Below are 24,124 nucleotides of genomic sequence, written 5' to 3'. Positions count from 1 at the left end.
TTGGAATTGGATCGGGGCGCTGACGTTGCCCCTTGGACTTGGAGGTGCGGGCTCGTTGCGTCGCTTTCCGCACCGGTTGATGGTGCCGAATTTAAAAAGAAAACAAAGGTAAGGAAAGATTTTCTCTCACTTCAAAACTATTTAAAACTAACCCAACTAATCTGCTAATATGTTTCCGTATTGAAACATGCCATAAAATACGTGACTACTGGGTAACAGGAACGCAGGGCTACTACGAAACTCGAAACTCGGAGTTCGTGTCGTGCGGTCCCTCTGACACTTATACTATTTAATACGAGAGCGAGAGGGACGGTACGACACGAACTTCGAGTTTCGGAGTAGCCCCGCAGTACGGATTGTAAACTCCACTCGCCATTGAATTGCTTCGCAAGTGCACAGAATAAAATAAAATAAAAATAAATATCACGGGACAATTCACACCAATTGTCCTAGTCCCAAAGTAAGCTTAGCAAAGCTTGTGTTATGGGTACTAAGCAACGGATAAATATAATTATATAGATATAGATACATACTTAAATACATATATAGAATAGATAATAGTAAGTGTGAAAAGCCCGCGGTAAAATATAAACGCGTAAGTTTGTAGGCCTGTTTGTTTTTTTGTCACATACCTTTTCAAACCGCTGAACCGATTTAGATAATATTTGATATACAGATAGTTTGTGCCCGGGGGAAGGACATAGGATAGTTTTATCCTGGAAATTTCGCAGTTCCCGCGGGATAACTATAAACGAATTGTACACGGACGGAGTCTGGGCAACAGCTGTCCAGTACCAGTGAGCGGTTAGTTCCGAAAGAATGTAACGTCTCTCGATGACAGCGAAACATAGATGTCGCTAGTGCTGCTGCTTAAGTAGCGTAGTGGAAAAAAGCAACCGGAGATATGTGTGCATAGGAGAAATTCGTGTCTGTACTCCTGTCCAGTGGTAGTGTAGGGGTATGGCACGCAGGCACTGAATGCCGAGGACCTGGTTCGATTCCCAGCGCTGGTCTCTTCTGCTTTTTCTGTGCATCCATGTCTCAGTTTGTATTTTCGATATGGTAAGCTACAAGTTTGAAGCCAATGTCGGCCTTTCTGTTGCATATATCCCTTCATAGCTTTCAAGCGGATGTACCGAACCCGATGCGGATTTTTACATGAAAGCGAATTTCCTTGCGATGGTTCATAGCTAATGTTTCATTAAAATCAGTTCAGGCGTTTTAGGGTTCCGTAGTCAACTAGGTACCCTTATAGTTTCGCCATCTGTCCGTCCGCGCGGTTAAGCTCACGAGAATATATATTATCAGTTACGCTGACAAAGTCGTAAAATAAAAAAAAACAGGATTGTAGCAAAGTATATCAAATTTACAAGAAAAATTATCGCGGCTAAGATTGCTCGAGAATTATTAGCAGCCTTAACTAAAAATATACTTACCTTAACTTGGAAGATTTCGTACACAATACGAAATTCTTACAAAAATATTGTGATTTTTTTCTGAATGTCCACGGAACCCTATCTTGGGCGTGTCCGACCCGCTCTTGGCCGGTTTAGCTGTATAATTGAGATATTGTTACAGATAAATCGTAAAGCTCTTTGTATACAGAGTAAATCAAATCAATCATGAAAATCAAATTTCCGAACTTACGGGTACCTACTCGAACCCACAATCCTCGTTTGAGAGGCCGAGGATCAAGCCACTGAAACCAATTCGTAACTTAGCAAATAGCGCATTATGCGAAACCAAGATAATAAAACGCAAACAGAAGTAACTAAATGCAGCCACCCGTCCAAACAAAGGGCTCGTCCAGCTAAAAATATTAAAATTATTACACAAAAATCTCGCACCGATGCAGAAACGAAACGGAATTTTGCCGCGAAAAGTCTTTGACAGCGAAAAAGGCGGGAAAGGCGGCCATTACGGACAAGTGACGCCATGTTAGCTCCGGGCGCGAAAGGGCGTATGTACAAAGGAGTTTGGAAGGTAAGTGACTTTTTGGTTTTGTGAACAGTTCTGGCCAACTGTGTAATTGAAAGCCAAGGATATGACCAAATTTTAATAACACCGTACCGTAAGTTATGGGGTTCTGTATACTAGTATTTGAGGGTTTTGTTATTTATTTTGCTAAGAGATAGAGATGTTTAACTTGTTAATGCTTTAATCTAATTTGTAGCCAGGGGTACTATGAAATGCGAAAATAGAAGTTCGTATCGTACCACCCTCTCACTCTCGTATTAATAAGCGTCAGCGAGAGCAAGATATAGGTAAGTGGCACGAGAGTTGAAGTGAATGATTACACACACAGCTACATGTAGTGTAATGACAGAATTTGACATGTGTGGAATCGACCAGAGGGCCTATTCTGAAATTTGAAGTTCGTATCGTACAGTCCCTCTCACTCTCGTATTGAATAGTATACTTAAGTGTCAGAGGGACGGAAAGACACGAACTTCGATTTTCGAATTTCGTAGGTAGGTAAATCAACTTCAGTCAGCACTCAGCAGTGTTTCCGGACAATTTGACGACCGGATGGCCAAGTGGCTAGAGAACCTGCTGACTACGAAGCTTGAGGTCCCGGGTTCGATTCCCAGCCGGGGCAGATATTTCTATGAATAATACAAATGTTTGTTCTCGGGTCTGTATGTATTTATCTATATAAGTATGTTTATTCGTTGCCAGTATCCATAGTGCAAGCTTTGCTTAGTTTGGGACTAGCTAGGTCAATTGGTGTCAAGTGTCCCGTGATATTATTTCATCATCATCTCAGCCGTAGGACGTCCACTGTTGGACATAGGCCTCCCCCATAGACCTCCAGTCGCTTCGGTTGGCAGCGGCCTGCATCCACCGTGAACCCGCGGCTTTAACCGGGTCATCCGTCCATTCGTTAGTGGACGTCCTACGCTGCGCTAGCCGATCCCCGATGCCGATATTGTTTATTTATATAACTATAACGTCGGGGCTTACAAGAAAAGAGCTAACACTTTCTTAACCGACAACGGAGCAATGACCCTCCTTGAGTAGTTGATACTCATGGGCGGTGGTGATCGATTCCCATCAGATGGCCCGCTTGCTCGTTTTCCTCCCTCCTCTAATAAATAAGTTTTAGTAAAAAAATCATTTGAATACAAGCTTCTTTGCTGACTGTACTTTTTGTCGACTTTACTTGTATTGTCATCCAAACTACATTTGCATACCTAAGTCGATGCCATTAACCGTTGAAGAGTTCAGTCCTGCGGAGACGATCCTGGCCGGTCTACCAGAATGTCGGATCACTACCAGATTACTGTATTGTCACGCAATTTAGATAAGTAGGTATGCCAAAGTTCAAGTCAATCCGACTACTAGAAGTTAGTCGAATTTAACTTGCAAGATTTGACCAAAACAAACAAAACACAACGGGACGCGTGAAACTAAATAAAAGCTTGTAAAAAAAACCAGTTAAACTGTGCGGCTAGGTAGGTTTAGATACTAGCTGAACTACCATAGTAGCATACCGATAAACCACTTAATTGGCTGACTGTACATTAACAAGGCTGAACTATTTTCAAAGAAAAGTTTATATTTTTGTCTGTATTATGAAGTCGGTTTAATGATTATCGTTCACGGCAAGGTTATGTCATGGTGGCCATCGTAATAGATCGATCTATGTACTCTGCTCATGCACGACCTTACGATAGCTATTCGTCTATGCAACAAATCTGTGTTCACTTCTCCGTCTCCACACTGTAATACTGCATTTACACAATCGTGCGAATCGAGGCGAATAACGAACACGTATATCTGGGACACGGCAGTGCCCCCGCCAAGTCGAGCGCGAAGCAAACACTGCCGTACCATCCTTTACTGGAACCATTTCGCCGCATTTTCAGGCCCCTATTTGAGAACCTCTGGATAAGACCAGAACGCAGAAATTTTCGTCATCCAGTAAGCTATAATCACATACTTAAAATCCAAAATTTCAAAAGGTCATTTAGTTCCGAAGTTAAGCGAAAGCAAAGTTTCGCACTTATGACACACTCACTCACTCACTCATGATCATCAAAATAGAACTAGTACTTCCGATAAACTCAGAGAGCTGAAATTTGGTACAGAGTTAGGGTTTAATGGCCACATAAAGGGAAAACCATAAAAACTAGGATAATCGAAGATCTGGAGTACATGGTGACCCTGATAAGAAAACACAAGAGTTCAACCAAACTATTAGAGATCGACATACCGCCTTTACAAATTTTCTACAAAAAGAAGTGAAATCCCACCAAAAACATTCTGTCAAAAACTAGCCAAGTCTCGATGGAGCTGATTGTTTATCTCTAAAAAGTAATGAAATCTAGACAAAGTCGTGCAAAGTCTAAGGTTATTTACTGCGATTTCTTTAATTAATTCTTTTCTTTTTTTACAGAATGTTTTTGGTGGGATATAAACAGTCCGCTCGCTATTCGCCTCGCGCCTCGATTCGCGATTCGCGCGCTCGCGTTGGGAGCGGTTTTTCGGACGCGAATCAAAGGGCACGCAGGCCCCCTCTTCCCCCTGGGCACACTGGGCACGTGCCCAGGGCCCCGCGATGGATTGGGGCCCCCCAGTCCCGACTCCATTACCAAACGATAACAGATAGCTAAATAGTGCTTTATTATGGTCATATCCTAATGTGCCCAGGGCCTCTAATAGGTCAAATACGGCCCTAAGGGCCGAACACGAACTTACTGTTGACACATTCGCCTGCATTTTGTTGACAGCTAGCGCCAGTAGCGCCTGCAGGGCTACTACGAAACTCGAAGTTCGTGTCGGTCGTGCGGTCCCTCTGACACTTACACTATTTAATACGAGAGCGAGAGGGACCTCACGACACGAACTTCGAGTTTCGTAGTAGCCCTGCTGACCCAACAGGACGTGTAAACAAATTGCGAGAGGAGCGAAGTGCGAATTTTATCATTAATTAATTAAAGAATTATTTGTTTAAACTCAATAGATGTCGCGCGCATGCCGCCATTATCACGTCTTCCATGTTCGTGTGCAAATGTCAAAATTATTCACCCCGCGAATGTGTGAACTGCAGGTTTACTACGAAACTCGAAGTTCGTATCGTACCATCCCTCTCGCTCTCGTGTTAAATAGTATAAGTGTAAGAGGGACCGCACGACACGAACTTCGAGTTTCGTAGTAGCCCTGCAGTAGCTTGCGACGGCACATCGTATTACGAATTTTTTTTCGCGAATGGCGAACACGATTCTGTAAATGTGGAAGAACACACACATCACACAAACCAGGCTCAGTCACGCAACCAACTATGGAGAGAGCTATGCTCGGTGTTTCTTTGCGCGATAGAATCCGGAATACAGAAATTCTTCGGTGAACTATAGTCACCGAAGAATATGAAAGTTGAAGTGGCATGGGTGAGCCACTCGCTGGAACAGAACCGAGAGAGGGAGAAGTTTATCTGTACATGACATGTATATCATTAATCTTCATCAATAAAATCATTTTTACTTCTTTATTCAAGATGTTAAACTGAAAACCTCGGATACCCTAACCATTCTTATTTGAAGTTAAATTAATGCTTATAATCTTACTATCATCTACTTAATATTATAAACGCAAAAGTTTGTATCGATGGATGTTTGTTACTCTTTCACGCAAAAACTACTGAATGAATTTGCATGAAATTTGGCATACAGGTAATATATACCCTGAATTGACATATAGGCTATATATCTGTGGCTCCAGTGAAAAGGGGTACAAGTCTGAATTTGGCCAAATTGAGTTATATAGACCAAAAAATACAAAAAAATAACGCATCGATTGGTGTAAACGGATCTAAGATATCTTTTAAAACAACGGACTTTTCTGGTGGTCAAGGGTAGAACTGCCTTAAAAAAGTTAGCAACAGAGGGTACTTGTCAAGTTGTATTTCTATTAACTAAAGTTTTGTTTGTGATTTATGATCTAAATTTAGTTATACGTGCTGTTTTTTCATATGGCGGGTGTAAAAAAATCTAAGCACACTTGAACCCCTAAAACAAGAATAGATTTATTTAGTTTACATTGATACAAGTTAAGTTCAATCTCTTTACACAAAAAAATAAAATAAAATATAAGATTAAGTCGAGCTGCGCCCGTTATCACAAATCGAATATAAAAAAGTTTACGTGGAAAAGGATATAAGTCTTTGCGCGGGGGAATGAGCGGGTGAGTGGGGAGCCATGGCCCTCACAGATGAGCCACAATCGTGTGCGCTGACTTGTGCAGGGAGAACGCGCTTGCGAGCTGCGCAGTCGACGGTTACGCGATTAAGTTATATCCTTTTACACCAATTTTATTATTAAACTAATATTGCACATTGCATTAATTTTAAGGGTATTAATTAAGATATATCCCTTGACACCAATCATTAAATAAGAATGATTAAGAAAATACAAAAAATCCATAGGACTAAAACTACTATTTAATTTAAATATCTAAAACTAAAACTTTAATTAAAAAAGAGAGGTGGGCCTCTTGGCATGGTGCCCATCACGCAGGCAGCATTCCCGCGTTGAACTGCGATTGCGATTCTTTGCGCGAGAAAGCTGCCGGCGCGAGGGTTGCCTATTGCCTCCCTTAACCTATTGCTGAGCTCCCTGTGTATCTCCAGCGCACCCTTACCCCAAGGACCTAGAGTCTCGACGCCGAAAGCAAAGAAATGATATTGGGCGCCGAGACAGCTATATTTTGTGACCTTGAGGTGTTCCCGGGCGTCTACCGCCGCCCCCGCACGTTTGGTAGTTGCTGTTAGATAGGACGCCGCCTAGGTGTCTGTACAGGTAGCGTCCCACACCAGCGCACGGCCAGTCTTCCAGGGTATCAAGGACATTCCGTCAGCGCGCTTGCCATCGTCCCGTACAATCTGGGGCTACAGAGCGGCGGAAACGTTGGCACTAACGAGCGCCCTTCTGAGAATGTCGTTGAGAGTGGCGTGGCGAGACAGTCGACCGGCGCCCGAGGAACAGGAGAGGCCATGTTGGCCGAGACGGTCCACTGGAGCCCCACAAGAAACACAGTTGTTACTTTCGCAGGTCCCAACTCTCAGCCGTATACCAGCAGCTATGCGTAGTGTCTGGGTCGATAAAAGTTCTAGTGTTGGGCGAGGAGTATGCATGGAGCCAGAAACCAGATTCTGGCTTGGACACAGCTAACAGTCTGGCCCGGTCCCTGCCTGTTAAAGGTTCTATTAATGCCTATAAGGTGGTGACGGAGGCTATTGTATCCCAGGCCCTTTGCCTATGTGGTTTGGACGGGAGATTTGGACTCGGTCCAGCTAGCCAGGTATTCGTGGCCTCGTTCAAGCATGCAATCTCACAGTTAATGCCCGCTGGAGCTTTAAGTATTCTACCTGCGATATCTAGCGTGCTGTGGATCGAAGATAGGAACAGCCCCTTAATGTCTCTCATACCGCTGATTAACCTTTACAAAGATTTAATCTGCAATGATGAAACTGTCGATACGCATCTACGATACCGACAGAAGACAGCTTAGCTTAGAGATTTTCAGTTTTATTAATAAATTAACATGTTTTTTTGTAATTGTATGTTACAAGATAATTTAATATTGTTTTAACGTCTTTTGAATGGACATACTTAGATACTAATGATGAGAAATTTTAAGTTTGTTTTAAACGGGCATTTTTTATGTTTGCATGTGAGATTTTTGAAAAATTAATAGCATTTTTGAATAGATATTTAAATACTTTCATATGTGTTTTATTCACTCAACTTGGATACAAGTAGCATTTTGAATTTTTCATTATTATTTAAGTCTACTTATAACTAAAAACACAATAAAAAAACCGTGCAAAAGGCTACATGTCTGTTATGTCTGTAATTAAGTCCAAAGAACTGCATAAATTGAAAAATGCAATCATTTTCTACACCATTAGTTCGTAAGCTAGTCTTCTGTGGATAATATTATACATGTACTACAAGAAACATTCCGGATGCGTACCCTTTTTCACTTCGTATAAAATTACGAAAACTTGGTGAATAGCGATATATGTAACCACTTGAACCTTTTTACACTTATTTTTATACTTCTATTTTGGATACAAGTAGTTAATTTATAAACTAATAGATCAAGAGCAAAAATAACATTCCCATAAGAAAGAACGCAATTAATTTAGTCCTTTAATATACCACATTTATTAGTATATGTAAACATACCAGTGTAATGAACGTAAGTTTGAATCATCTCGGGCGTAACTGTTTTTTGCGTCTCCTGTAAACTTGGGTTTTTCGACATGTACCCCTTTTCACTGGAGCCACAGATATACTTTTTATCCCAAAATAATGTATGGTTCCTGTGGGATCAAAACAGGTTTAAGCTACAATTCTGAACAAGTGAAGCCCGGGCCAAAAGCTAGTATAATATAATCCTTATTATGTACAAATATATAATCCATTTAAATAATATTTGTATGTTTACTTAGTCTATAGTTTTACTTGATGCCTAACTCTATACACAAAATTTTATCTGCATTAATATCTGTCACAGCCTTAAAAAAAAATCATAAATGATTTATTTGCATAAAAACATGGCATATTTTGTGGTATGAAAGAAAGAGAGTTTCACATGTTTCGTCACTATGTGACGTACAAAGCATTTGAGTACTTATCTAGAAATATTCAAAGGGCACAGCAGACTATGAAAAAATATCTAATATGTCCTACCAGCCCGAGAAATATAATCCTGTCAAATATTTATGCACACTTTGTGTCAGATATTGGTCTTGGTGATTGTATTCGTCAGTACAGCTGTGCGGTTTTTAGAAGAAAATTAAAGCTGCCAGAATAACCACCAAAATTAAATTAACTAAATAACATGCAATCCCGCTAAGACATTTATTTTGGTCCCGGGTTCGATTCCCAGCCGGGACAAATATATGTATGAATAATGCGAATGTTTGTTGTCGGGTCTTGAATGTTTAATATGGATTTAAGTTTATTTTTATTGATATAAGTAGGATGTTTATCCGTTGCCATAGTACAAGCTTTGCTTAGTTTGGGACTAGGTCAATTGCTATTTATTTATTAAGATTGTAATTGCTGCTATGTGTTGGGATGGCGAGGGGCACTGGGCCATTTAACGCGAAGATAATATTGAAATAAGCTTCATAGCATATTTTATAACCTACTACTTTTTAATAAAAAAAGAGTGCTGTCTTCGCCAACAAACTGCTTAGCAGTTTGGTGAGATATTTTTGTAAAATCATCATCATCATCATCCCAGCCTATATACGTCCCACTGCAGGGCACAGGCCTCCCCTCCTTTGTAAAATGTGATTAATAAATTAAAAAAAAAAAAAAAATTAGCATACCTACCTATATTGTATTTGTAACTTTTAGATCAGGCGCTGTAAAATCAGTGAAAATAAAACCTACTTTATAGAATAGTGTAGGTAATAGATTCTACTCTCAATTTTGAACAATTACTTTCATTTTCAGTTAATTAGTTACAACCTTGTATTGTATGAGTATAAAGTAGAATATAAATGAGTTCAACTATTACTGTACAAAATTCTGTAAATATCATAGAAGTGGCGAGAGGTATTTCATCTTTAGCTCTTTAGGCAAATAAAGTGCCAATAATCTGAAATCCTCTAATGTTAAGGGCGTCGACAATAGGTTCATTTTACATGAATATTACCATGTGGCATGCTTACTCGTTCGCCAACCATATTATTAAATTTATAAAACAAATAAAATGGAAATGGAAAATGGAAGTGGTTGTTGAATAACCAGATTTAAAAATTCTAAGTTTCTAACACGGAAACACGTTAGTAACACCTTCAGAAATAAAATTCTGTGTAAATAAATTAACAACAACAAACAAAACTTAAAAACGTATCCCGCAGTTCGAAAATTGATTTGAATTGATTTTTTAATTCACGTCAAAATGACAATTTAATTGGTCACAAACAAACACTCGTGTCAACCGGCCAAAAACTCTTGTGCCAACTTATAGAAAAAAGCGCGTTAAAAAATCATCTTTATTCTGACACAAAAAATAATCGAAGAAAAGAATCGATTGCCGTATCAGTGTTCAGAAATCGAATAGCGAAAAGAAAGCGTAATGATTCAAACCACGTGGAGCGGCAAGGTCGAATTTATGTTTTCAACTTGTCAAGCGCGGCGTGTGATAAATTAAAGCTACGGGCCGTTATCGCAGCGCCATCCGCGGAATATACACCCTATTTTAACGTGCTAAAGTCGATGTTGGCTTGCGTATTAGTCCCACGCATAGTCGCCAGCCCAGGCAATATATCTTAGGCCGTGTACTGTCCGTGACACTTCGTAAACAAACTGGAGCTACCGCAACAAAGGATCACTGCCATTTTAGAACGAGAATACGATTAAATAAACCAACCGCGACTCGCGGCGACTGTTGCAAGCCCAATAATATCCATTGTCAAGTATTATGCGACGCTTTTTAAGCTTTAACTTCTAAATTAAGGTGACAATGACTGACTTACCAGAGGAAAACACGGCGAAGTGTAACGCAGAGTCATCGGTACATCTTGCACATATCGATCACAGTCTTGCACTTAAAAACACTAAGCTTAAAAAAGGAGGTTAGCACCAAAATATCAAAACAGTCATTTATCAATCACAAGTAACGTAGTGCCGCGTCGTGCGGCCGTTTTTATTACAGTAACAACGCGTATGTGAATCACTATCAAAATAATAATAGAGGCAGACGCTCTGTCGACGTCCGTGCCGCTGTCTGTCTGCCGTGCTGTCAATATTCGTCAAAATGAAAATGGCGACACCCTCGACAGTATACGATCAGCACCGTCCTGCCTGCTATGCGTCTCTCGCTCACCCACCCACGTGGGAAAAGGACGGGCGACCGACGTGTTGTCTTCAACCAAGTGAGTTGATTTGTGATGTCACGCCCAGCAGCGTAACGTTTGCGTAATTAAGCGTCCACGACTGCTCTTAAACTCGTTTTAATAACGTTAATTTACAACGATACCTCAAAATAAGGTCGTCGGTCGAAAGTACCGGTTATATGACGACTTATTGCCATGCAATGTGTCTTTTTGTCGCTGTTCCACGACTCTGCGCAGGCTAGGCCCGTCCCACTACTCAATAACTGTCGGCGAGAGCGCCTCCTACTTTTTCTTATTTTATTCGTGTCTATTTTTTTCAGATGTTCATCTCGACTGCATTAACTCGGTGCAGTCGCATTGCAGTTTGATGAATAATCTATTTAAATCTCTTCGTGTTCTTTGACGGTTGGAATTAAACCCTTTTATAAGACCTCGGCTGCGTCATTACTTTAATTGATTTAACAATGGAGCTAACTGGTTTATAAAATCAAAACTTTCTAGACTAATGTAATTTTATTACCTACTTCGGATTCAGGTCAATTGCTTGATTGTTATCTATCAAATATTATGTTTCAATTAATGAATAACTCGATCAAAATTACACATCACCAGTACATTACATAATTCAACGATTTAATGTACTGATAAAGTCAATAAATTTAATTAACTTTTGGCTGAAATCTAATAATAATTGGTACCTACGTAATACCTAATAATTTTGCGACCAATCGTGACGTCATATTAATCGATGAAAATCGATTTTTTGACGGGAATAGATTTTTGGATTGCGAACACTTTCGATCTTTGTAAAGCGCAATGCGATGCCAACATAAAGGAAATACTTAAATAAAAAATATTACAATCTACTCAAACAATAGAAATATTATGACTCAAACCTAATGAAAATAATAGAAGATAGTCGTGATTAATTTCAAATCGTTTTTTTTATTGCTCAGCTGTTTGCGTTCGTAGCTTAATATTAATTGCAAATATAAATACTACTAAAGACTTCTACTAAAGACTGGATTATTACGTAAATTTTCTTTTGAAATATTTTCATTCACTCTTATTTGATTCCACTACTTCAAGTTATTGTTTTAAATTTAGCATGATATTAATTTAATGAGTCTATGATATGAAGTGCGTAAAACGAAAAGTTATTTATCTGCCTGTCACTGAGGCCAGAGGGCCTACATCGAATTTCGAAAATCGAAGTTCATATCGTACCGTTCCTCTCACTCTCGTATTAAATAGTATAAGTGTCAAAGGAACGGAACGCCACGAACTTCGATTTTTGAATTTCATAGTATCCCCGCTGCCATGTTGTAGCTGTCATGTGTCAACTTGACAGTCACAATGTTTAGAAGTTTTTTTTTTTTTTTAGTTTCAGCTCATATTCACATACGTATAGTAATTACTTGCTCAGTGATTCACATATAAGAAATACCTACTTAACAGTAATTTAATGCTTAAAAAAAATACAAAAAATGTTTAATATAAAAATGGGTCATTAATATTGTTGGAGATTCACAAAAAGGAAATATTTTGAAATTGAAATTATTTATTTAAATGAAAAGAAGAGGACTTTCTGAACGCTTGACATTGCAAGTGTTGCGCTTATAAAAATATATATGCAACTGACATAGCTTAGTTTTACTTTATCCAAATTGTCGCATTACATCTATATCTTTAAAATGACGACGTAAATTTACACTTACCCGTACATAATTATTCCTGTTATTCATTTACAAGACGAAAGATGAAATCTGATGAACAATGGAACTATGAAAGCTGGCAACATTACGTACGCCCGTTGTAGTTCGAAATTTCATGAATCGAGTTCAACCCGACCGTGCTCTAGAATTTGTAATTTACTTCTGAAAATTACACCACTGTTCTTTATTACATTTAAAACTATTCATAATGTCTGAAAAGAATCACACTTCACGTTTGTCGGCGTACAAAAATGCTGGCGTCGGTGTCGGTGTAAGTACTTTTACTTAAAAATTAGAATTCCTTTGTTCTAATTTCGAAAAACGAATGCATGAATTTTTGTTTCAGATTTATTTTTGCTAATTATTCGTGATGATGAATTCTAGTAGTAAAGTAAAATTAATACTTACTGAATGTTAATTAAGATTATTTAGGTTTTTAAAGTTTTTCGTGTTAAATGCGGTATAACGTGTCGTGCAAAACCCTTTATTACTATCTGGTGACTGCTAAGTGCAAAAGAATGACGTAAATTATTAATATTTAGGTGTGTTAAATCTTAATCACTGCTGTATTTATTGTGGGTAGAGAAACCTTTTATCTAGTATCATATTCTTACCTTCCAAATCAAGTGTCAATGAAATTGCCTTGTGTTAAATGGAAGATTGATGCATGTAAGGAAGCGTGAGTTGTATGCCAGAATCGTAGCAAGTGGAAGGATTAGTCTCTGCCTACCCCGTTGGGAAAGAGGCGTGATTTTATGTATGTATGTATGTATTATGTACACTATCCTAACCAAGAAAAAGTTGGAAAACCTCCGACTCTCAACACCTTCCCAACATCATGCTTTAATCTTCAGGAGCTACGTCGCAAACGGGCCGAGCAGAGCGTGGCGCTCCGCAAGCAAGCCAGGGATGAGCAGCTGCTGAAGCGCCGGGCGCTGTCCCCGGAGGCCAAAGATGAGGAGCTACCAGTGGAGAAGCTGCCCACACCTGCTGAGATTGTTAAAGGTATCACTATCCTTAATCTTATTCGTCATCATCAGCCGGAAGACAACCACTACTGAAAAAAGGCCTTCACCATTTTGACGACCGGATGGCCAAGTGGTTAGGAACCTGACTACGAAGCTTGAGGTCCCTCCCAGATTCCCGGAAGGGCAGATATTTGTATGAATAATACATATGTTTGTTCGCAGGTCTTGGATGTTTAGTATGTATTTATCTATATGTCGGCGGCCGATCGTAAAATCCTCCAGATCACGAAATTTCTAGGCATATCATGAAATGGCGCCATTTCGCCACTGTTTGTACCCAAATAAACCTATAAACACAAATAAACAGACACTTACTTACATAATTTAATTTTGAAAACTTTCTTCATTCTTTCTCATCTCGCATGTTACCTGACAGGCCTCAAGTCATCGGACGTGGCAGTCATGACGTCATCAGCGCGGGCCGCTCGTCGTGTCCTCTCCCGGGAACAGAACCCACCAATCACCATCATGGTAACGGCTGGCGTCATCGCGCCATTGGTCGCCGCGCTGGAGAGAGACGACTGGTTAGTTCGCTCACTGCCCATGGTGCCATACAACCATTTGAGGGGCCCACTTTGGATCACTGCTTGTATTAAAAATTTTAACAAAAATAATTTATTGAATCAGATGTTACTTTGCGGAGGTCCATATTAATGAACTAAGACAATTGCTTTGCTCACCCGCGACCTTGTGATAGCTAAGTTTATGCACTGTAAGAACGCACACAAATTCGTTTCGGACTCAACCAGAGCTCATCTTTAAAGTAACACAAACATACACCTTGCTACAAGATCTTAGACTTAGGCGCTGTTTAACCATCCATTGATTAGCGTTAACCGACGGTTAAATGTGATGCGGTCTCCGTCTATTCGAACAAAACAAATAGAGACGGCATCACACCTAACCGCCAGTTAACACTAATGAATGGATGGTGAAACAGCCCCTAAACCACCGGATTAGATTAGATTTAGACTGTTGTTGTGTGGAGGAACTGCATGAACACGCATATCTTGCATAAACGTAGCTACCATAAGGTCGCAGGTGAGAAAAGTTATTGTTTTAGTTTAGTCCATTGATATGGACCTCCGCGAAGTAACACCTGATTCAATAATAGTACATTACTGTAGAGGCCGGCAACTCCGCGTTCCGGCCGAGGCTTGTATAGTGCTTTTCTCAAATATGACATGAAATAAAATAAAGAATTAAAAAGCAAGAAATGAAGTTGGGGGGCCGCTAGTCTCTTCGCCGTGTTTGTATGAAATCTCTTTGCAGGCCGCTAGAGTGAGGCACCCGACGATGAGCGAGAACCGAATAGAGCGAGTAACTAGAAACGAGTGGGCGAGCAGCGAGAAGCGAGTGTAGTTTGGCGCTGGCTGTAAGCGAGTGTTCGCGTGCGACGGGCGATTACTCGCTCCACTCGACTCGCTCGTGCGGGGCGGCCGCCAAGCTGACATCGCTGAGCGAGTATTATAGCTCAGCGAGTTTTATAGCTCTTGTCGCTGCGACACAAGATGTAAGAGCGAGTTCCGCCTACAGTGTGAACAGCGATCAACTATTAATATATGTGTTTCTTTTACTCACACAAGATCTTATATCTTTTGTTCGTTTCTTGAGCGAGAAAATAGTCGATAGCCAATCGTTTCCTCGCTGGCGGTGAGACAAGTCCCTGACGGAAACGGAATCGAAGCTCCGTAACATCCCTGGTCCCTTTTGAATGCAGACTCTTAAACAAAGACTAAAACTGGGTTACTTTAAAATGCAGGGGCTACTTTGGAAAACCGTTTTTACGCCATGTCCTCATTTTCACAAGCTTTTATTTACTTTCACCTGTCCCATTGTCTGTTTGTCTGTAATCAAATCTTGCAAGTTAAATTCGACCAACTTCTAGAAGTTGGATTGACTTGAAATTTGGTACGAGTACTTGTAACAGAACGTCAATATTTCATGTCATGTTTTGAGAAAATTATTTATTTCTTTCTTATTTCCAGCCATGATTTGCAATTCGAAGCGGCGTGGGCACTCACCAATATCGCTTCTGGCACCCACGATCACACCATGGCCGTCATCGAGGTATGGTTTATAGATCAACTTCATTTCATCTTCTTTACGTTCTGCTCTTCTTTGACCCCGAGATCCAAAAGGTGTGGGATGTGGCGTCTCTCTGCATATTATACCGTAATAGCTTTTGCCCGCGGCTCCGCCCGCGTGGTATTCGGTTATCGCGCGCTGTTCCCTCGGGAACTGTGCATTTCTCCGGGATAAAAAGTAGCCTATGTCACTCTCGGGCCCATAAACTATCTCTATGCCAAAAATCACGTCGATCCGTCGCTCCGTTACGGCGTGAAAGACGGACAAACATACAAACACACTTTCGCATTTATAATATTAGTATGGATTTATCATGGGGAGTGGTCTGACGAATTGTTCGAATGAGGGCTATCGTTTTTTGTCTCACTAGATGGCGCACTGTTGCGTGAGGTTTTTAAGCATGGCTTTCAAAGTCTGTTATTACGGGCGTGAAAACAAAGTTTAGATTAAAATCATATTTAATACACCTTAAAACCGTACCATAAAAATATCGAGCATGCCACAGTGTTGCATAGTCCCCGTTTTGTTCGGAAAAAAGGGAGGACAAAGGTTTCCGAAAGACAAAACTGTCTCAAAACACAGACATTCATTGCCCCGGAACGCATATTTGCCATAATTAATTTCAGATATTGCAAAATATTCACAAAATTATTCTAATTATAAATAAACCTAATCTAATCTAAGTGTTTATATTATAAGTTTTTTTTTTTTTTTTTTTACTGCTTTATGGTGTGCAATAAAGAATATTTGTATTGTATTGTGTATTGTAAACCCGCGTAGCTCACCCAAAAGCTATGAGATTTGACATTTCGGTGACCTCACGGTACACTAGCGCCTCTAGTAGCGAATTCATACGCGATAGCCCTCATTGCTGACTGCTGCTAAATTCCACTACCACACTTAGAGGAACCGTCTGGCTTTCTATCCTCACCATCTTGATGATTGGCAGTCTAGTACCGTGCGTTTTAAGCGAAACTTCTTTCCTCGCACGACGAAGATCTGGAATCAGCTTACTGCGGCAACATTCCCGGAGCGTTACAACTTAGGGATCTTTAAAAAACGAGCCTACCAATTTCGAAAAGGGGTTGGCAACGCACCTGTGATTCCCCTCGTGTTGCCGGTGTCCATGGGCGACGGTGATCGCTCTCCAACAGGTGACCCGTCTGCTCGTTTGCCCCCTCTTATATATATAAAAACCGGCCAAGAGCGTGTCGGACACGCCCAAAATAGGGTTCGCTATTTGAAGGGATCGCTAATGCGGATCGGAATTATTTCCAAATATCCCTGTCCATGATATAATCATTAACTTTATAATACGCCTTTGATATTAATGTCTTCTTGACAATAGATCTGAATTTTATCCGTTTCATTTATAATATTTTTGGATTTTTTTGGAATTTCAATCTTTTACTTATCATCATCATCCCAACCTATATACGTCCCACTGCTGGGCACAGGCCTCCTCTCAGAACAAGAGGGCTTGGGCCATAGTTCCCACGCGGGCCCAGTGCGGATTGGGAACTTCACACGCACCATTGAATTGCTTCGCAGGTTTGTGCAGGTTTCCTCACGATGTTTTCCTTCACCGCAAAGCTCGTGGTAAATTTCAAATGTAATTCCGCACATGAATTTCGAAAAACTCAGTGGTGCGAGCCGCGGTTTGAGAGGCGATAGGTCAAACCACTAGGCCACCACGGCAGATTACTTATCATGCCACGTGTTAATTCATAGGGCGGCGCAATCCCGAAGCTGGTGGGTCTGCTGGCGCGCGGCGGGTCCGTGGGGGAGCAGAGCGCCTGGGCGCTCGGCAACATAGCGGGCGACGGGCCCGGCCCGAGGGACGCAGTGCTGGCCGCTGGAGCCCTGCCCGCGCTGCTGCCGAGTATGGCGCCGTCGGCGCCGGCCGCCCAGCTCAGGACTGCTGTGTGGACTTATAGTAATTTCTGCAGGTGAGTGGAGTTGTAGGGGTGACAGTTTGTATGGGCGTGTACACAAAAAGCAGGGCCGGTATTTCCATGTCGGTGTTATCCGGGCCGGGAACGTGTCACCCGTGTTGTAGATAACTCGGAGAGTGAGAGAGGGGAGGGGGGAGGAGATTTATATATAACGAGGGTTTTCAGCAAGGGGTCAATCAAGTATTACGTAAACACCGAAGGGAGTTGGGGGGTCTTTGCTTTGTTTATGTTTGAACATATGGGGGCCAGCAAAATTTTAATTATTCTCTTTTTTTTGCAAATTATAGTAGTAGGTAGGTGTGTAGGATTGTATTTTCGATATGGGTTTTACGAGATAACCGTGAAAGTGACAAAAAATTTGGAATTGAAATAAAAAATACAAAAAGATTCCAAAAAAACAATCTTAATTTGATTGCTTAATAACGACATCTCTTGTCCGGGTGAGCGGTTAGTTCCAATGGGGTGCTGAAAGTTTCTCGATGAGGGCTACAGCATAGATGTCGCTAGTGTCGCTGCTAAAGTGACTAAATAAGAAAACAAACAAGCTGAGATATGTGGTGCATAGGAGAAATTCGTGTCTGTATCACTGTCCCGTGGTGGTGTAGTGGTATAGCACGAGGCACGGAATGATTCCAGCGCTGGTCTTATTTTTCTGGTTTTTCTATGCATCTATAATCACGTTTGTATTTTCGATGTAGTAGGTACTTTTTAATTCAAACAAATATACTACCCTACTTGCAACAAATTGCTACTTGCAAAAAAAACAAAGAAAATGCTTCATTGAAAATACAAACTGAAATATAGATGCACAGAAAAACCGGACAGTGGTGTAGTGGTATACACACATGGCACGCGGCACGGAATGCCGAGGACCTGGGTTCGATTCCCAGTGCTGGTCTTATTTTTCTTGTTTTTCTGTGCATCTATATTGTATTTTCAATTTAGGTTTTACGGGATGACCGTAAAAGTAAAAATTTGGAATTGAAAATAAAAAATACAAAAAGATTCCAAAAAAACAATCTTAAAATGCTTCATATTCTCTATTGTTTGTTATAGAAACAAGAATCCGCTGGTCAACTTCGAATTAGTGGCTCCAGCGTTACCATTCGTCTCTGAACTGTTGGAGTTAAACGACACAGATGTCTTAGGTAAGTGATAATCCAGTAATGAAGAGCCCTACTGTTTCTCGTTCACCAGTTGGCGCCACTCGCCACTGTAGACAAAGGTCCTGCCTGAAGTATAGTGGTTAGTTTATTATTACGGGCGTGAAAACAAAATTTACATTTAAATCATATTTAATAATACCTTAAAACCGTACCATAAAAATATCGAGCATGCCACAGTGTTGCGTAATCCCGTTATGTTCGGAAAAAGGGGAGGACAAAGGTTTCCGATAGACAAAACTGTCTCAAAACACAGACGGTTCTCTATCGTTTGCCCGAATTTCATGTGCCCGAATGTATCGTTTTCTAGAATTTTCATTTGACATAAAGTAATTTATTTCTGAAATAGTAATTTCTTCCGAGTTGATATTAAACTAACCTAACCTAACCTACTGCATTATATATGATGACATTTAAAAAAATCCTGAAAACAGCACGGTTCTATATATTTTATGGCAAACGTTGGTATGGCAAGTGAAATTCGGGCAAATGAAATTAGGGCAAATAAAATTCGGGCAAGTAAAGGTGAACAAACACAGACATTCACTGCCCCGTAACCTGTGACGCGTTTGCCATATTTCAGGTATTGCATAATATTCACAAAATTATTGTAATAAACCCGCGTAGCACCCAAAAACAGTGACGTTTGACATTTCGGAGACCTCTCGCTGCTAGTGGCGCCTCTAGTGGCGAATTCATACGCAATAGCCCTCATTTCCTTAGTTATTGACATGCTTAAGGATAATAAACTGATGTCAATAATTGATAAATTCATAAATAAATAGCAGTTTTTAGGGTTCCGGAGCCAAAATGGCAAAAACGGAACCCTTATAGTTTCGCCATGTCTGTCCGTCCGCGGCTTTGCTCAGGGACTATCAATGCTAGAAAGCTGTAATTTTGCACAGATATATAAGTAAACTATGCCGACAAAATGGTACAATTAAAAATTAAAAAAATTTTTTTTTAGGGTACCTCCCATAGACGTAAAGTGGGGGTGATTTTTTTGTTCTCGTCCAACCCTATAGTGTGGGGTATCGTTGATAGGTCTTTTAAAACCATTAGGGGGTTGCTAAAACGATTTTTCGATTCAGTGATGTTTGCGAAATATTCAACTTTAAACTAACTTTTACAGTCCCCCCCCCCCTCTAAAATCTAAACCGGTGGGTGGAAAAATTTGAAAAAATTCAGGATGGTAGTAAGTATATCAAACTTTCAAGGAAAACTATAGCGGCCAAGTTTGCTTGAGAATTATTAGTAGTTTATGAGTAAATAGCAGCCTAAGGTATAAAATATACCTGAACTTGGAAGATTCCGTATAAAATACGAAATCCTTAGAAAAATATTACTTAATTTTTTCGTAATGGCTACGGAACCCTATTTTGTTCGTGTCCGACACGCTCTTGGCCGGTTTTTAAACATAACTATAAGTTTTTTACCGTCTGGTATCCGGCCGGATAGTACGCAACTATCCGGTATTCGGCCGAATAGTAAAATAGTGGCCGGATATCCGTTGCATCTCTAGTTTCTATTGGTTCATGAAAAACACATTCTTCTCAACACATCTCTGGTGGGAACGCAATTTATGCGGCCAAAGCCGCGGGTAAAAGCTAGTTATTAATATTACCCTTTGTAATTCTTGCAGCGGATGCCTGCTGGGCCATATCCTATCTCACAGACGGCCCGAACGACCGCATAGAGGAAGTCCAACTAACCCCCCACCTGCTGCAACGGGTGGTTAAACTGCTGGACCATAAATCGCCCGGCGTGAAAACTCCCGCCCTGCGTGCCGCCGGGAACATGCTCACTGGTTCAGACGAACAGGTAGACAGACAGGCGTTGTCAGGTACATTACGAAAACGCAGATAGCTCCCATAATCATTGACATTGACTAAAACAGTCATTCAGATGTAGACACGTCGCTAAGACAACATAGACGCGTAGCTACGATAATATACACAGATATAGATTACACTAGATAACGCAAACACCTCAATCTGTATGAAAACCAACCGTGTCACTTTTTTATATCTACTGTGACGTCTCAAGAGCGAATTAGCGATGTGAATTCCCCGATGTCCGCGCAAAATCGATTCAAATGCGCCGCCCGCCCGCGCCGTGGGGCTCGAGTCAGTCACTAGACATGATTAGCCAGTTAGCGGTCAGTCTTTGTATGGGGCCAACCCCGACGTTTGGTCGGGGTCCGGACACGCGAAGTAGATGCATTTGCGTAATCTAGTGTAATCTATATCTGTGGTAATATAGATTGGTCACTAAACCAACATAGACGCGTAGCTACGCCACATAGACACGTCGCTAAGACAACATAGACGCGTAGTTCCGCCACTTAGACTTGTAGCTACGCCACAAAGACTCGTAGAGCTACGCCAACATAGACGCGTAGTTCCGCCACATAGACTCGTAGCTACGCCAACATAGACGCGTAGTTCCGCCACATAGACTTGTAGCTACGCCACATAGACTCGTAGCTACGCCAACATAGACGCGTAGTTCCGCCACATAGACTCGTAGCTACGCCAACATAGACGCGTAGTTCCGCCACATAGACTCGTAGCTACGCCAACATAGACGCGTAGTTCCGCCACATAGACTCGTAGCTACGCCAATATAGACGCTCGCCAATATCTCTTCATATCCCTTTATTTCGTGACATGTAACGTTACAGACCGACCGGTGCCTAGACGCTGGCTGCATCAGCTATCTCCTGAACCTCTTGAGTTGCGGGAAGTCCTCTCTGGTGAAGGAAGCCGCTTGGGCCGCTAGTAACATCTTGGCTGGCACACAGGTATGTTGTCAAATTCAAATTCAAAATTCAAAATTCAAATTAAAAAAATTCAAAATTCAAATGATTTATTCAGTAAATAGGCCGCAATGGGCATTTTTACACGTCTATTTTTTTTAAACTACCAGCGCTTTCAGCGCGGCAACACTTTTTTTGTTATATTTTACTAATTTATGTTTCATTGCTGTTATAAATAAATTATTTTCTTTCTTTCTTTCTTTCTTTCTTTCGGAAAGACCATCATTGCCAAGAAGAATGCGCCGCAAGAAACTTTGGCAAAAAGACATTTTTTCAGTCAACATCTGCTAGCAGACTTTTTTGAAAGGCCAAAGACCTAAGAACGCCACAAGGGCGACACTCTATCGCGGCCCGGATAGTACCGACCCTGCTTTTCGTGTACACGCCCATAGAAGCTCCTGTCAGTTTCTTGGGCGTGTACACAAAAAACAGGGCCGGTATTTCCATGTCGGTGTTATCCGGGCCGTATCCCCTGTGTCATATAATGATCATAATGTGAATTCTAGGCTCTAGCCCGCGATACGTATTTTTGCTGGTAAAATTTTTCACGTTGTATTGTGTTCTTTTTTAGGGTTCCGTACAAAAAAAACTGAACCCTTATAGGATCACTCGTGCGTCTGTCTGTCTGTCCGGCCGTCTGTCACAGCTAATTTGCTCCGAATCTACCGGACTAAATCAGTTGAAATTTGGTAGGGTGGTGTAATCCTATGACCCAAACACAGAGGTGAAAGCAAATTTTGATTTTAATAAGGGTCATTTTCGGGGGACAAATTACGAAATAAAAAAAGTTTTGGAAACCTTACTGTGTCATATCAAATGAAACGGCCCATTATGAGGATCTCAAATATATTTTTGTAAAATAAATAGTTTTTTTTTTTTATTTATTTATTGTAAATATTAATATACACATTTAACATACGACGTATTTCGCCAAATTGCAAAACAATTTGTTGGCGAACCAAACACTCATTTTAACAATATTGTGCACATAGTTACAGTACATTACATTATACAAAACTAATAGGTACTGACTAAACTAACAATTTTTTGTATGGAAAGAGTTTATCAACCATGTTTTTAACTTATTTTGAAACAATTCTTGGTTTTACATTCCTCCTCCAAGAAGAGGTTGTTGAATATGCGCGGTATTAAGTATCTCCTCGTCCTTTTACCATAATAGTTACAAGCTCGCGGCTCCACATATTTTTTACGTATTGCCTGTCGAAAACAACGATTGTATATTTTAAGTTGCTTAAACTCCAGGTTCTCATATTGATCCAACGCTAACAAATAATTAACTTTTTCGGTCACTGGTATTACATTACAAATTTTAAATAACTTATTATAGTTTTTTATAGCACATTTTCTTTGTTTTTTTATCTACTAACAGTTTTAACATTCTACGTTGTAAGTTCAAAAATTTTTCAAGTTGTGTTTGAAATGTTCGTCCATAAGCAACGAGCCATAACTTAGCACCGAATCCGCTAAAGCGTGATACAACATACGCAGCGTTGCCTTATTGACTACACTTTTTAAATTTTTTAATTTACACAATATAGACCTTAATTTATTACACACTACATTAACATGCTTTTCCAATTCATTTCTATCTATAGTTAATCCTAAGTTACTTATAAGAATACACACGCTCTAAGGGTTCACACTTGCATAGATCAGTGTTATCGTCGTGTAAGCATTCATTTGAGTGATTTGATTTTATTTATGAAAGAAGACGAAAATTGACCATGGCAAAAGCTAGTTTATATATATACAAGAATTGCTCGTTTAAAGTTATTAGATTAGATTAGATAGATTCGATAATACCACGGAAGGATAACATTCACTTTTTTTTTAATACGACTGGATGGCAAACGTGCAAGTGGGTCTCCTGATGGTAAGAGATCACCACCGCCCATAAACATCTGAAACACCAAAATAGTTCACTAAAACACCACTAGATAGCGCTAGTAGTAGTAGTTAACTCGCGTCTTACTGTGAGGATTTCAAATGTGATATTTTAATTTAAAAAGCACCGTAAAAATATCTATAAAAGAAGTAGAGGAAAACATTTGACTTTGGCATTGTACGGAACCCTCTCCACGCCAGTTCAACTCGCACTTGTTTTTAGTACTAAGGATGTATTGTAAGGACTATTTTTCATTAACCAATAGAAACGCTTCGTACCTTTCCTCGCACAGCACATCTCTGGTGGAAACAGTCGAGCAGAGCAACGCTGTTTGTTCGATTCTTGCCAAATAAGGGTAGATGATTGAAAATACAAACTGAAATATAAATGCACAGAAAAACCAGAAAAATAAGACCATCACTGGGAACCGAACCCAGGTCCTCGGTATTCCGTACCGCGTGCTATACCGCTACACCACTGTTGGTCAACGGCACAGACACGAATTTCCCCTATGCACCTCATATCTCAGCTTGTTTGTTTCTTATTTAGCCACTTAAGCAGTGACGCTAGCGACATCTATACCGTAGCCCTCA

At 40.4% G+C, this 24,124-nt stretch overlaps 1 protein-coding gene across 1 annotated transcript in view; it reads left to right on the top strand.

Moving 5' to 3' along the window:
- Nucleotides 1-12,685: 12,685 nt before the first annotated feature.
- Nucleotides 12,686-24,124, top strand: part of LOC141443786 (importin subunit alpha-1-like) — a gene marked incomplete in the record, with an annotated part of 21,090 nt that continues 9,651 nt past the window's right edge. Inside the window, 8 exon segments of the mRNA XM_074109149.1 lie at nt 12,686-12,844; nt 13,428-13,578; nt 13,978-14,125; nt 15,590-15,671; nt 17,421-17,638; nt 18,701-18,792; nt 20,450-20,628; nt 21,491-21,610. Coding sequence (XP_073965250.1) covers nt 12,782-12,844; nt 13,428-13,578; nt 13,978-14,125; nt 15,590-15,671; nt 17,421-17,638; nt 18,701-18,792; nt 20,450-20,628; nt 21,491-21,610 — 1,053 coding nt within the window.

The sequence above is a fragment of the Choristoneura fumiferana genome, chromosome 28, assembly GCF_025370935.1.
Source record: "Choristoneura fumiferana chromosome 28, NRCan_CFum_1, whole genome shotgun sequence".
NCBI classification, from domain to species: Eukaryota; Metazoa; Arthropoda; class Insecta; order Lepidoptera; family Tortricidae; genus Choristoneura; species Choristoneura fumiferana.
Note: the sequence above shows the minus strand (reverse complement) of the source record. Positions and strands in the feature narration are given on the sequence as shown.